We start from the raw sequence: 13691 nt of genomic DNA on the forward strand, positions 1-13691 counted from the left end.
AGTCAATTACCAAATAACTTTTGAGTAATTAGTATGTTCTAGGCACTCACAGTCTTAGCATTCAATACTCATCTTCCACCTGAAATATCATTCTTTTACTCTTGTTTTAGTGAATGTAAAAAAAAAAAACCTTCATTCTCTCAAACTGACTTAGAACAAGAATATTTTGCAAATACCACATTTAAGAGTGTGATTTAAATTATTCAAGGATAAGCTCATTACATCTTGAAGCAATGGTACTTTAATATTTGTCACGAGACTCTTCTGGGTTGAGGCCAGATGGTATTTCTTTTGCAAACTTCATAGTAAGGTAGTGGTTTGAATTTTCTAGCTATTCTGCCTGACACTGGAAAAAATAATGCTGACTTCATACATCTTCTTTATTTTTGTGTCAAGATCTTAATGCAGGATACAAAGGTTATTTTCAAAAAATAAATTTGGGCTGGGGATATAGCTCAGCAGTACTAGCGCCTGCCTGGCAAGCACAAGGTCCTGAATTCAATTCTGGTACCTAAATAAATAAGTAAGTAAATTTATTTTAGGAAAGTAAATTATTTTAGGAAAGTAAATTTATTTTAGGAAAGTAACAGTACTCTGTTACATTAGATCACCACAAGGGATTTTGAAAGAAAATTTGCTTCTGTTATGAAATCTACTCTTCTTCAGTGTGAGACACTTCTCTCTTTCCATTAGAAAGGACTAAAAAGACACAGTATGATTCAGGAATTATCTTATATCAACCCAGGTCAGACGCTGGTTAGTATTCATTTCAAAATTGCCTAACCAGAATCTTCTTTCTTTACTTTAAATTTTTTTGTATAAATAGTTTAAGGAATAATTACAAAAGACATAACTATGTTACTGTCACCTAAGTCAAGGAGAAAAACACTGACAAAATATCCTATGCCCACAGGTGTCCTCCTATTCACAACTCCACCTACCCCTAGAGGGATCTAGACGGAGCTATCATTAGCTCACCATTTGTGTTATTGTCTTAAATCTTATGGATGTATAATAATAATAATAATAATAACAACAACAACAACACAGACTAATTTCACTCTTTCAATTTTAAAAACTAGGGTCATTCTCTAAATCTTTTTCATAACCTTCTTCTTTTGTTCAAAATTCTGTTTTTGTTGTTTGTAGTAAAAACTCCTTTGCTTTTATTTCAAATTCCTCTGGTTACTGGTGCAGTTGAACGTTTGAAGTTATTTTTTAAGCATTTGACAGGGATGTTTATATTTTTTTGTTGTTCTATTGCAGATGGTTTATTGGATAATGTTCTAGGTATCTAATTTTTAACCTTGAGTTTCTCATATAGAATTTTATTGATATCAGTAAGATAAAGACAATTGATTTCATGGCAAGTGTAGTTTTAAAAGGCATACAGTTCTAAATTGTAATTTGAGGTGAATTCAAGGGCATTAATATTTGTGAAACTGTTCTGCACGCTCGGAAAGAATAAGACAAAGGGGAATGACTTCCGCTTCCAGAAAGATGGAGTAGATGTACTTTTCTTATTCCTCTTGCTAGGTTCAACTAAACACCCTGACACAATATGTAACACAAACCTAACAAGACTTGCATAGGTGGAGAAAAGAAGGCAGACCAGGAAGGAGCTCTGAAATCTAAAGAACAGCACAGAGGTGCAATCTCTGAACTGTCCTTTCACATCCACTACCCCAGATTGGTTGCTAGGGAAGTTGGCAACCCAGAGGTGCCCATGAATACAGACAAAAAGAAGCCTAAGAAAAAGCCTGCTCTTCCTAGGCAAAGAACCAAGGAAGGAAAAAAACATAAATGTAGAAAATAAGCTCTTTACTGCAGCGGAAACCAAAGGAAAAGTTGACAAAAGCTCTATGGGAAGCCCAGGCATCTACTCTCTCTAGGTGCCTCAATATACCCGCCACGGTGCTGTTAAGGCTGAGGAGGGAGCCAGAACTTTCATTTGGTTTGGGCAGTAATGAGGCCTCTCTTTTCCATGTGGTCAGTGGGGATCACCTCCTAGACTTCCACCCCTACTCAGCAATAATGAAGTACTCTTCGCTTCTCTTGCCCCCATCCACCTGTGGGGCCAGGAGAAGCCGCAAGGGGGCAATAACCAGGCACTGCCACCCCTCCCAGCCAGGGAAAGGACAGTGCAGGACTAGTGGGCAGCTTGGATAAAGAGCCATCCCTGGGAGCTCAGGTGAGGCTCCATGCGGGCCACTGGTGCAAAGGATAGAAAAGATTTTTCTGGAGAATGAGAGATCACACAAATGAACCTGTTTCCATTTTGTTTGGCTTTCAAAACTCCCAGAACCAAATGTAGGATATCAGAGGATCACAGAGCTATGTACAGGTTCAACACTCTCACCAAAAAAATGTAAAATATGTATGTAATGCTCCAAAATTCAAAACTTTTTGAGTGCTGACATGATGCTAGAGCACACTAATAGATTTTAGAGCATTTTAGATTTCAAATTTTTATATTTGACATTGTCAGCTGGTTAAGTCTGTATAAACATTCCAAAATATAGAAAACCAAAATCAGAAACACTTCTGGTTCCAAGAATTTTGGATGAGGGGTACTTAGCCTCGGTTTACTTTCCATTAACCTGATGTTGCATTCCAAGTCTGTGTGTTCTCTGCCTTTGTGATGGTTTTTAGATGTGACAACTTGGCTTAGCTACATTCCCTAACTTTTCATTTATACATTAATCTTGGTGTTACTAAGCAGGCATTTGGTAGATACAATTAAATCTATAATCAGGTGATGTTAAAATCAGAAGACTATTGTAGGTAATGAGAATGGCTTGATTCAATCATTGGAAAAGCTTAAGAAGAAGAAATTCCACTCCGGGACTTAGAGCTTGCCTAAGCACTCCAGCCTCCCTTTCCTGATGGCCTGTCCTATGCATTTCAAACATGCTTAGCCACCCCACGATTACCTGAGACAATTCTTGGCATCAAATTTCATAATACACTGTATATATTTCCTATCAGTTTTGTCTCTCTGTGAGAGAATCCTATGTGAGTACATATGTTCCTACTTCATAGTTTGCATTATAGTAAATATCTCTAAATCACTGTAGATTGAAGGGGAGCATAAACAATAAATACTTCTATATCTTTTTGGTTAGCCTTTGGATAAAGTTCAACCGTCATGAGCTACCTAAAGGTCTTTATATATCACTAATATTTTTTACTGTCGTAGTAACGTAGTAAATATTACAGATAACAAATTTCTATGGATGTTTTTACTTAAATACATAATATTGACTAGTATTTATGGTTTGTTTTGTAAAGTACTACAACCGTACTAGCCTTGGCTCTTTTGTGCAGTTCCACCCCACACCACAGGCGGCAGCAGAAGCCCTTTCTAGTTCGCGGTTTTCAAGGCAGCTCCTATCTCTGTCAGACCGGACCAAGTCACTGTCAACAAGGGGGCAATCGTCATAGAGTCCATTGACCTATGCCTACGATTACTTTCTTAAGGAATCCTCCTCCTGTGATTAGTCACGTGAGAGCGCATAATAAGCATGGAAACCCCCACCCGCGAAGTGGGCCGGCGCACGGAAGGACCGACTGTCGAGTGCACGGCATGCTCGCACCCCCCCGCTCAGGCGCTGAATGGTGCAGTCCACCTGCTGGGCTCCACCCGGAAGTTGTCGCGGCAGCGCACTGGCGGTGTTCGCTTCTCGGTGGGGTGATCGGCGTTGCGCTGCGTCCTCGGCGCGCTGTGTCCCCGGGTCGGCCGGGTGCATGGGTCCTCACGGCGAGGGCCGGGGCCGGGCTCGGGGGCGCTCCGGGGGCCTCCGCGGCGGCGTCGCCGTGTTCGCCGCCGTGGCCGCGGTGTTCACCGTCACGCTGCCCCCGTCGGTGCCCGGGGGAGACTCGGGTAAAGTATGCGGGCCGCCGAGCTGAGCCGAGCCGAGCCGGGCTGGGCTGTCCGGGTCTGTGGCGCTCGGGCCTCGCCGCGCGGCGTCAGCCGATCCGCCGGAGCGGCCCAGGCGCCTCGCCACTCCCCCAGGTCGTTTTTCTGGGCCTGGGTTTCTATCTTCCTCTCCTCTGCAGTCTGCACGCATTACCGAGCCCTCTGTGTTTCATCCCGGAGGAGTCGCGGGTGTGCTGCAGAGCAGGTGGTGTGCGGAGAGGACGCGCCAGTGCCTGAGGAGCAGCTGTGTCTCACGTGGGGCTGAGTGATGGAGACAGTGCCGGGGAAATGAGACCGAGATCGGGGTGGGTGGGTCAGCAGGTCAGGAAGGGCTTCCCGGAGGCGATGTTTTAGTTGCATATTGAGGAGCCGGCTAGGCAGAATATTTGGAGGGGAACCTTTAAAAAAATGGAAACACAATGCATCTTAAGGCTTGCTGCTTCTATGGGGAAAAATGCCTGGCTCTGAGCCGTGGAAATGATCCGCACACTCGTTCTGTGTTTGAGGCTAGAAGGAAGGTCCTGGTTGTGATTAGGGCTCCGCCTTACTGCCAAATCAAGTGATCCTCCAGGGATGCCCTATGGCCATTAGTTTTGTCTGAGTGGTGCTGTACCTTCAGGCAGGGGATCTGCGCCCTAAACAAGCGCTGTGCTGTGTGTCCCCTCCCAGCGTCTATTAGTCCGGGGCAGTTCTCCCGGAGCGCCCCTTTGGGCGAGGCCGCTGTCCTCCCAGGCTACGTTTGGGAGTGTCTGCTGCTGAGCTCAGTCCAGTCCTTGGCTGTGCTGGTCTCCTTAAGATAGCGGACTTCTGTCAAGAGAAGGCGATAGCGCCCCTGTCTGACACCTGTCATTTTGTACCCTAATCCTGGAAGTGGTATGCCACGGCCCCGTTTTATTCCTCAAAGTCAGTAAGTCCAGCCCAGTTCAAGGGGAGAGGATTACAGCAGGAGTAGGGGATTATTGGGGGCCGTCTGCAGAGCCGCCCACCACATCAAGGACCCTTGATGTTCCATTTTCCAGCTCATTACCTTCGCTTTTTCTTGTCCTGTTGAACAAGTAGGAGTGGTTTCATTAGTGTAGTAGGGACCACGTTTCCAAGATTTATATTACAATGGAAGTAGCTTCGTGTTTGTTTTAACACTGGGAAGCAGTCAGAGCTTAGTTTTGTTTCTTAAAATAGCTACTTAGAATTGCTTGGGCCTGCAGTATAGGGCAGGATGAGGGTGATCACCGGGACTTACAGAGCACCGAACTAGGTGCCAGGTACTGCTCCAAGTGCTTGATGCGGGTCACTGATTTATGCCTTCCATCTACCCTGAGAGGTGGGCAGTGTTATCCTCCAGTTATAGAGGAGAAAACTAAAGCTGTGGCCGAGTCGCAGCAGGGAAGGGCCGGCAGGGAAAGAACTCAAGTAGGTTAACTTGTAGAACATGGTCTTGGAACTTCTACTCTTTGTAAAAGAAAGTTAGGAAATTCTTTGTTAAATCTGCCACCACATACACGGTGATAGTTAAAGTCTGTGGTTGTTAAGCGTGTTTTTATTAATACTACATTTTTTTCCCCAAAACAACAAAGTTAATGTATTTACTTTGAGTTACCAAATTTTTCAAGTATTCTCATCTGTTTAGGTCGATCAAACTAGTGGTTGCTTCTAATTTTTTGATGCTTACTTTTGGGAATGATTAATAAGCTTTTCCAACTACACGGCAATACTTATGGAAATTTGTTTAATTATAGCTGTGGCAATTTTATATGTTGAATGTACTGTTCTCCTTGAATGTTTATGAAATATATTTTCTATCAATAAACAACCCATCTCCAAACCAAAATAAAGCATGTATTCTTCTTCCTGTTAAGTCTTAATTTATACTCCATAAATCCATCACATTGTGTGGCTTGCCACAATTATTTTTTGTTCTACTTGACACATATAGTTCATTTATGAGCAGGAGTGGGAATGTAGTCTTTACTAAGTTAACATGTATGGTGATGTATTTTGAATGCACTGTAGTTAACAGACCAATTTTATGGCACTGTAGTAGTATAATTAACATTTAAAAAGTTAAAGTCTCTGCATGCCACACCACAAAGCTGTGAGTCTTCAATCTGAGTGTACTTCAGAATTCCTCAGAAGACTTGGGCCACAGTGCCAAAGGATCCTATTAGGCCAGGGAGTTTTGGAGTAGGGTCAGGAAATCTTCCATTAAAACAAAGCAACACGATGACCACCAGGTAGATGTCATGTGGGACTTGATTTTGAGGAAACTCCAGTGTGGAGTTGGGTGTAAACAAGTACTTCAGAGGCTGTTTTGTGTTTTTTGTTTTTGTTTTTTTTTTTTTTACTATTCACTTACTCTTTTTCTCACTTTCGAATTTAGAAGCATTATTTCCCTTTAGCTGTTTATTCCAGAGTAGGTACATGATAGGCTTTGAGTAGTGGCATCTTTTCTGTTTGGATTTAAGTTTAACATTTAATAAGAGTTAATGGAAGTTTGTTAAATTGTAGATTTATTTTTATAGAAGTACTAATTTTTTTTCTTAAGACAGCCTCTCACTATATAGTCTGTGCTGGCCTTGAACCTACTATGTAGCCTGGGCTGGCCTGGAATTTGCAGTGCTCCTGCCCTTACAGCCTGTGTCACCACACCTGGCCAGAAAAAGCTGCTTTTTTTTTTTTAAGTGGTAAAACTAAGCTAGAGAAAATCAGCTATTTTTTCTTAATGTTAAGTATAGTTTACATTTTAAATGGAAGAGAATAACAAAAAGCTAGTCCAAACAGTTGGGGGGTCAGAGGACATAGAGCTAACCCACTATGGAGTGAAACTATAAAATCATGTTTGTGAGTAGTTACAAGGGAAGAATTGTTCACATTTTTGGACCAAACAGTTGCCTTTTGTGATGGTGCGTGCCTGTACACCAAACTACTCAGGAAGCTGACTCAGGAAGATTGCAACTTCCATGTCCAGCCTAGGCAACTCACACCTAGCTCAAAAAACTATAAAGAAGGCTGGGGGTGTGGCTCAGTGGTAGAATACTTGCCTGGCCTTTGAGAGTCCCTGGTTCAGTTTCTAGCAATGGCTGGGGTGGGGTTGGGTGTGTGGGGTAGGGTGGGGTGAGGTGGGATTGGGTGGGGGAATAGTACCTTGCTTTCCAAGGGGCTGGCCACTTGTGCTCTTAAGTAACAGAAGGAGCTGCAGATAGCAATATGCATCTGTGGATGCCCTTAGGGGCTCCAAAGGTCTGTGTTCCAGGCTTGAATTAAATTCTTAGTGTGTGGTCGAGGAGGGTGGTGATGTCTTGGCGGGATCCTGGAATGGTGAGATAATATTTTTAAACTTGGTGAGAGAGAGATGAGGACAACGACAAGTAGCCAGAGTACGAGGCCATCTATGGAAGTGCCAGAGAGGCTAGGCAGGTTCTGTAGAGGAGAAAGAAGCGGCTAGTTCTGGTTGGGAGGGAGGTGTGTGAGGAAAGCAGTCACTGAGCAGGTGGCAGTTGAACTAGGCCTTGAAGGATGTAGGGGAGGATGCTGGGAAAACATGTGGGGGAGAAAGTGAGTGAGAAGAGGTGCAAAAGAGGACCCCTCCAGAGGAGCCCTGGGCATGGGCTTTCACTGGGTGTCAGACACAAGCCTGGGACAGGGACTCTGAATGGCTTTCTGAGGAATCTGAACTTCATTCAGTAAAGGGCGAGCAGCCTCCGAGGTTCCACCTAGGCATGGGAACATGTCTCAGTGTGTGGACAAGGGGCGGGAGGGTGGCAGGAGCAAATAATTTCAGTATGAAGATGAGTTAAACTTACCCACCAAGTCTGTGCAGGCCAGAGCAGGAAAAGGTGTAAATTGTAGGTGGGGCAGTAGAAACGAAAAGCAGAGTAGTGGTGTCTATTGAAGGGTAGAAAATGGACGTTAGTACTTTTCTAAATAAGTAATAGTAACTTTCACAGATCATCCATGCTGACTGATTTCTAGCTTTGTACTGCACTGCAGTGTACAGGAAAGAGTCAGAAATGGTCTGTGTTCTCTGGACACTTAAATTGTTAGCAAATAGGCATTGAATTACTGCATCATAATTTTTAGTAATAATCCCAGGAACTCTGTGTAAAGAATATAATGAGTCACTTGTTTAGGAAAATGTACTACTGTAGAGTTTATCAAAAGACCCTAGATGCAAATTGATGATACCGAACATAATGAATGCAGACAAGGACCCAAGGCAGTGTCCAAGCCGCAGGCTTCCACGCATTTTATATGTCCTGAAGTTGCTTGTTCATAGCTTGTGATTATTTCATGGGAGAACACAGCACATTACACTAATGTTAAGTGAAAGTTTTTCTATATGAGCAACGAGAGATGACATAGGAGGGAAAATAAGTTTTTTTAAAAAACCAGAGTTCACCTGTATTTCCACTGACCAGTTATTAAAAGCAATCAAAGACAGTGGCCAGTTATTAAAAATGATCAAAGATAGTTTGTTCAATGAGACCTAAAGGGGAAGTATTCTTAGACTATTTCACGCTGTTAAATCTCTACAGATTTAGTTTGATCCAGTCAAATTAATGCAAAACCCCCATGCAAGCATTTGGATTTTGGAAACTTGGGAGGAGTGTCATTCTGTAATAGTAATTATTGGTTTTACATTATTTTTTCACAGGGGAGCTGATCACAGCCGCACATGAGCTTGGAGTAAGTATTAGTTTTATTGTTTAATCAATGCTCTCATTAACAGTGTTAGGAATTAAGAAAGTTTAATTAAGCATGGAATAAAGTAGATTAATTTATTTTCAAACCCTAGTTTTTAGTAACTTATAAGTACAGTACGTGACAATTTACTAAGTTTTAAATCCAATTAAACTCAATTGTAAAGCAAAGCCTCTACTATATATATGGTAGCTGGCCTATTATCACCCCAAATTTTGTTTAAGCTGTGGAGAATAAAATAAATCGGGTTAACAGTTTTAATAAGTTTATTATTCAATAAACTTTATTATAGTGCATGATCCCTTTAAGCAAGACCTTAGGACTGTCAGCATCGTGGTAATCCGATAGCAGTGTGGTCCTTTCAACTTTCTAGCCAAGATGATATTGCAGAACCTGCTTTTTTTGTCTTTTAAATGACCCTGGTACTGTGAGCCTAGAAAACAAACTGCTGATCAACTGACAGGGAAATATGTCACCCTTTCTCTAGGTAAGATGCTGCATAGTAGACACTGGTAAATCCACTAAGGAAAATATTTCTTTGTACTGGCGCAGGAGCACCACCGTAGGGAACCACCTTCACCCATGCAGTCCTTGTCGCTTTTGACGTGCCTGAGAAGAGGGCTGCTTTTGGATTCAAGCCAGTGTGACGCTCCTGGCCCGGATGCAAACCTTCTAACTTGCCGATTTTCCGTAGGTTGCCCATCCTCCTGGCTACCCTTTGTTCACACTAGTGGCTAAGCTGGCGATGACACTGTTGCCTTTTGGGACAGTTGCCTACCGGGTCAATCTCCTCTGTGGCTTATTTGGAGCAGTGGCTGCCGCATTACTGTTTTTCACCGTTTTCAGGTACAGTAGTGGAGGAGTTAAATTTAATTGTGAGTAATTGGAGATGTGGTTTCTTATGGACAGTTGCAGCCAAGGGTTTCCCTAAGGCCTACGATTTCACCTTGTGACTATACAGTCACGCCGTGTACGTGCGAGCCTGCACGTGATTGCACAGTTGGTGCTGCTTCGTACAGGGGAGTGAAGGCTCTTTGGTTAGGCAGAGCTAATGAGGTTTGTCATTTTAGGAAGATGCAGATGGGCCAGTTTAATCCAGCAGTACGAAGTTCATCGGTCGGTAAATGGTAAATATCATGTAATTACTCACAACACTGCTGACGGGCAGCAGTCCATCAAGCTGGCCTGAATCTGCATGTGTTACATTCTAAATACTCTAAATGTGTGTTGTGTACTTTTTGAAATGAAGTTGTTGGCCAAGAAAGTGACGTTTGGGATGTGGTGTGTTAATGTTTCACTTTGTTCTATGACAGCCCTAGGGAAGGTAAGCAAATTAGCCCTGTTTACTTCGTTGAGGGAAAGCTTTCTTAGTATAGGAGCCACCCAGCTTTTAAAATTAGGTCATTAGTTTAGGATATTGGTTAGCTCATGTGTCTTTGATGTTTTTGTCTTCTTTATTCTTAACATAGTCTAACCAGTGCCCAAGAGGATGATAATGAAAAACACAAATTATGCTTGGTGAAAAGGGAAAAATAAAGCACTTCTTCGAAAAACTTTGGACCCTTTTTGATTTTTAAAAAACCAAATCAGTTTGTGTGTCGAAATAGTATAATTTGGATAGACATGATTTCAAATGTTAGTTTTTAGAGACCAACAGTTGCAGTGTAATAGCCTTAATACTGCCCTTCAGCTAAATTCTTTCCAAATTCCTTTTTAACTATTTATAGGAAGGTAGAAGTTAACATACTTGTAACTCTAAAGTTTACATTTAAATCTATTTGTAGAGAACTTTCAAATTCAAATATTCTAATTGTCGATCATTTACTACATTTTTATCTATCTAGTTTACTTTTATTTAACATTACATGTTTTTAGTGACAGCCAAATCTATGAAAGGCTTAAAATAACATGTCTAGATTGGTTAGTGTTATGCATATATACTCTTTCTAAGTGGTTAGAATAATTTTGATTAGAATTATTTCTTCTGAGTCTTTTATAATTAAGAATTATCAGTATTTCCATCAATAGAGATGTTGATCTTTTCTTCTATAAATATCTTCGTTGAAATTTGGAACTTGATTCGTTCTATTTTGAATGTGTAAATTGTTCAGCTTTACAAGACATTTTAAGACTTAACACCTGTTTTAGTATTTCATCTGTTTTTTAGCTCTTTTATATAGCATATGTATGTATTTAAATACTACATAAACATAAGTGCTTTTAGGCAAATGAAGTGATTCATTTTCTAAAACTTTTCCATGTTTGTTAACATACTGTTGATGCCACACCATATGAGAACCACTATAAGAATTATATACAAAATTTTTTCAGAATCTGAACAGCTTTGGACAGTTCTTTTGAGCTGTGCACATTTAAAATTAGGCTTTATTATGTTGACTGTATGACTTTTAGATAGGCACACTAGCCTGTGACCCTTTTAATATATAGCATTAAAAATATATTTTTATACTTGCTGACATGTGTTTTAAATCAAAATTCTAAAAAAAAAAGATCAAAATTCTAATACTACTAAACAGGGTATTTGAGTGGCTTTACTACTACTTTGGGAAAGTTGCTTTCTTTCCAGAAAGAGATCTAACAGTATTATCTCTCCCATACATTTTACTTTGAAAATACTTCACTATTTTGAATACAAATAATTGACAAGTTACATGTCCTTGGGGAACAACCTAGTTCAAGTGGCAGATCTGTTCTGTCAAACAATAAACGCCCTTGAAGGGAGAAGCCATCTCTATGGTAATAGGACTAACAGTAGCCTATTGATTGAGTGGAAGAAGACGTTATACAATGTCAGCTGGCTTGTTACAATTTCATTTGTTGTACGACCTGAACTTAACCTCTGAAACCTTTCTCCTGTGAACGTAAACCCAACAGCACGACGGTTTTTGTACAGCCATTACTCTGCTAGCTTTTTCTCAGTCCTCGCACACAGTAAAAGCGTTCCTGTCCAGGTTGACTCCTTCACCAGAATCTGTTTAGGAGATAGTTCCCTACTTCATTCATTTAGAGACCAAATCATCGTTCCGTTCTGCTGAATATCAGAGGGCTTGATCTGGGAAACAGCTTTATCCTTTCTTTCCCCCATCACTTAAGAGAACATTACTGTACATGTGGGATTAGTGCTGACTGGTGTGCAGGAAATTAATTCTTTTAACAGGTTTAGGGTTTTTTTTCAGGTAATTGTTCACATAGCATTCACTATATTTAGCTCTTGGGGTGGACATAAAGACCTTCTATACCTTTTAAACAAAGATTATATTTCAGAAGCAAATTTCTGTTTAAATGTGTTGATGTTAAAAGCTCCATTTTTTTTCAGTAAACATGGCTTAGATTGAAAGAACAATTTATTCGTTGTTTCCAATAACTATGTAATTTGTGCTTTTCTTGCTTTTCTCTCTTGCTTTTAAAAGCCATAAGATGTCATTAACACTGCATTTTTTTGTCAATCTTTCCTAATGGTTGCGCAAGAACTCATTTCTATTCGCTTTTCTCTAATGTGGAAAGTATGTGAGTAAAACAGCACAGTGAAATGTGTCACTGTAGTTTATTGAATTAAAAATAGTAATATTCTGGCAGTTTCTGTATTTATTTATGGATTGTCCCCTTCAGGGGCATTTTTAAACGTGCATTATGTTAGAAGAGTTTAATATATTTCCTTTATATGAAATAATACTCATTTAATTTTATCTATATATTTAAGCTCTATAATGAAGTTAGGGATTTATGGGAACTGAGGTTTTCTATTTTAAGACCCTTGAAATAAACAATTTTTAAATTTAATAGTATATTTACAGTGTCATATTCTATTTGAATTTCACAAATCCTATTAATATAAAATTAAAAATTTATAAGTGATATAAATCACAAATATGAACACCACTTAACTGTGCTCAATACTTGCATTTCAAAATTATGTTCTGGAAAACGGAAAGGTCCTGTGTAGTACATGGGGAGGAGTGCTGAGGGCACCATCCTCCAGCATCTCTGTGCTGACATTTTGTATGTTCTGGTATCACTAAAAGAGAAGGGATATCTTGAGAGCATTGCACGATGGTGCAGGGAAGAGTTAACTTGCTTATGATCTCAGATGACAGCATATCTTAATTATTTTGGTCGTTACAGGACAGGGAATATATCCTCGACAGGCTTTATAGTCAGTGTATCCTTTTCAAACTATTCGTGGAAAGTGGAACTATGGAAAGGCAGAAGGAGGATAGCAAGTTTGAGCCCAGTGTGGGCAGTTTAGCAACTTAGACCCTGTGTCCAACTAAAAAAATACAAAGAAGGGCTGAGGATGTAGCTGAGTGCAAAGGCCTTGGGTTCAATTCCCAGGAAGTACAAGAAAAAAAAGTTTGTTTAACATTTGTGAATTGAAAGTAAAACTCTTAGTTTTTATCATCAAAATTTAGTGTATTTTTTTAAGTAAGGTAAAGTCACTATTTAATAAGCAGTTTTTCAGATTTCTTTTTCTAACAGGCACTATTTCTGGAAGCTTGCATAAAAACACTAATACCACTAACATTGTATAGTAAAAAACCATATCTCTTAAGGTCAAGTAGGTTCCCTAGAATATATGAATATTAATAATTAAAACTATTGAAACTATGCCTCTGTACTACAAAAAAACTTAGAAATTTCAGCAATACTTAAATATCTTCTGGTAGATTATTTCATGCCTGTATTTCATGCATAGGACTTTCTTGTTTTTATGTTTTGTATTTCTAAACCTTATGTTGCTGCTAAAAATTAATTTGATTATAGTTTTGGAAAGCAAGTACGTGATTCTGGGCCCATGTCTGCTATTCTTATAGCTTCCATTAGGATTCCATTCAATAAAGAATAGAAAATTAAAATGGTATACCTTAGAGAATTCAGAATCTCCTGCTTAAGGGACGTTTGGATTTTCCAGCTCAAAGAGTATTTTAGATTATTGCCATAGAGAATAATGTGAAGCTCTTCCTAATTTCAGAAGTGACTATGCATAAGTAACAAATAGTCACCAAGTTTTTGTAGTTGGAGAAGAATGGGAAGTACTAGAGCATTAATTTTCATT

At 40.0% G+C, this 13691-nt stretch overlaps 1 protein-coding gene across 1 annotated transcript in view; it reads left to right on the plus strand.

Annotated features, from left to right (window-relative positions):
• The first annotated feature begins 3231 nt into the window (after nt 1–3231).
• Nucleotides 3232–13691, plus strand: part of Tmem260 (transmembrane protein 260) — a 57660-nt gene continuing 47200 nt past the window's right edge. The window contains exons 1-3 of the mRNA XM_005399195.2: nt 3232–3883; nt 8571–8602; nt 9312–9463. Of these exons, the coding sequence (XP_005399252.1) occupies nt 3616–3883; nt 8571–8602; nt 9312–9463 (452 nt within the window). The 5' untranslated portion in view covers nt 3232–3615. The remainder of the gene's footprint in view (nt 3884–8570; nt 8603–9311; nt 9464–13691) is intronic.

The sequence above is a fragment of the Chinchilla lanigera genome, unplaced genomic scaffold (assembly GCF_000276665.1).
Source record: "Chinchilla lanigera isolate Chin_1 unplaced genomic scaffold, ChiLan1.0 scaffold00065, whole genome shotgun sequence".
NCBI lineage: Eukaryota > Metazoa > Chordata > Mammalia > Rodentia > Chinchillidae > Chinchilla > Chinchilla lanigera.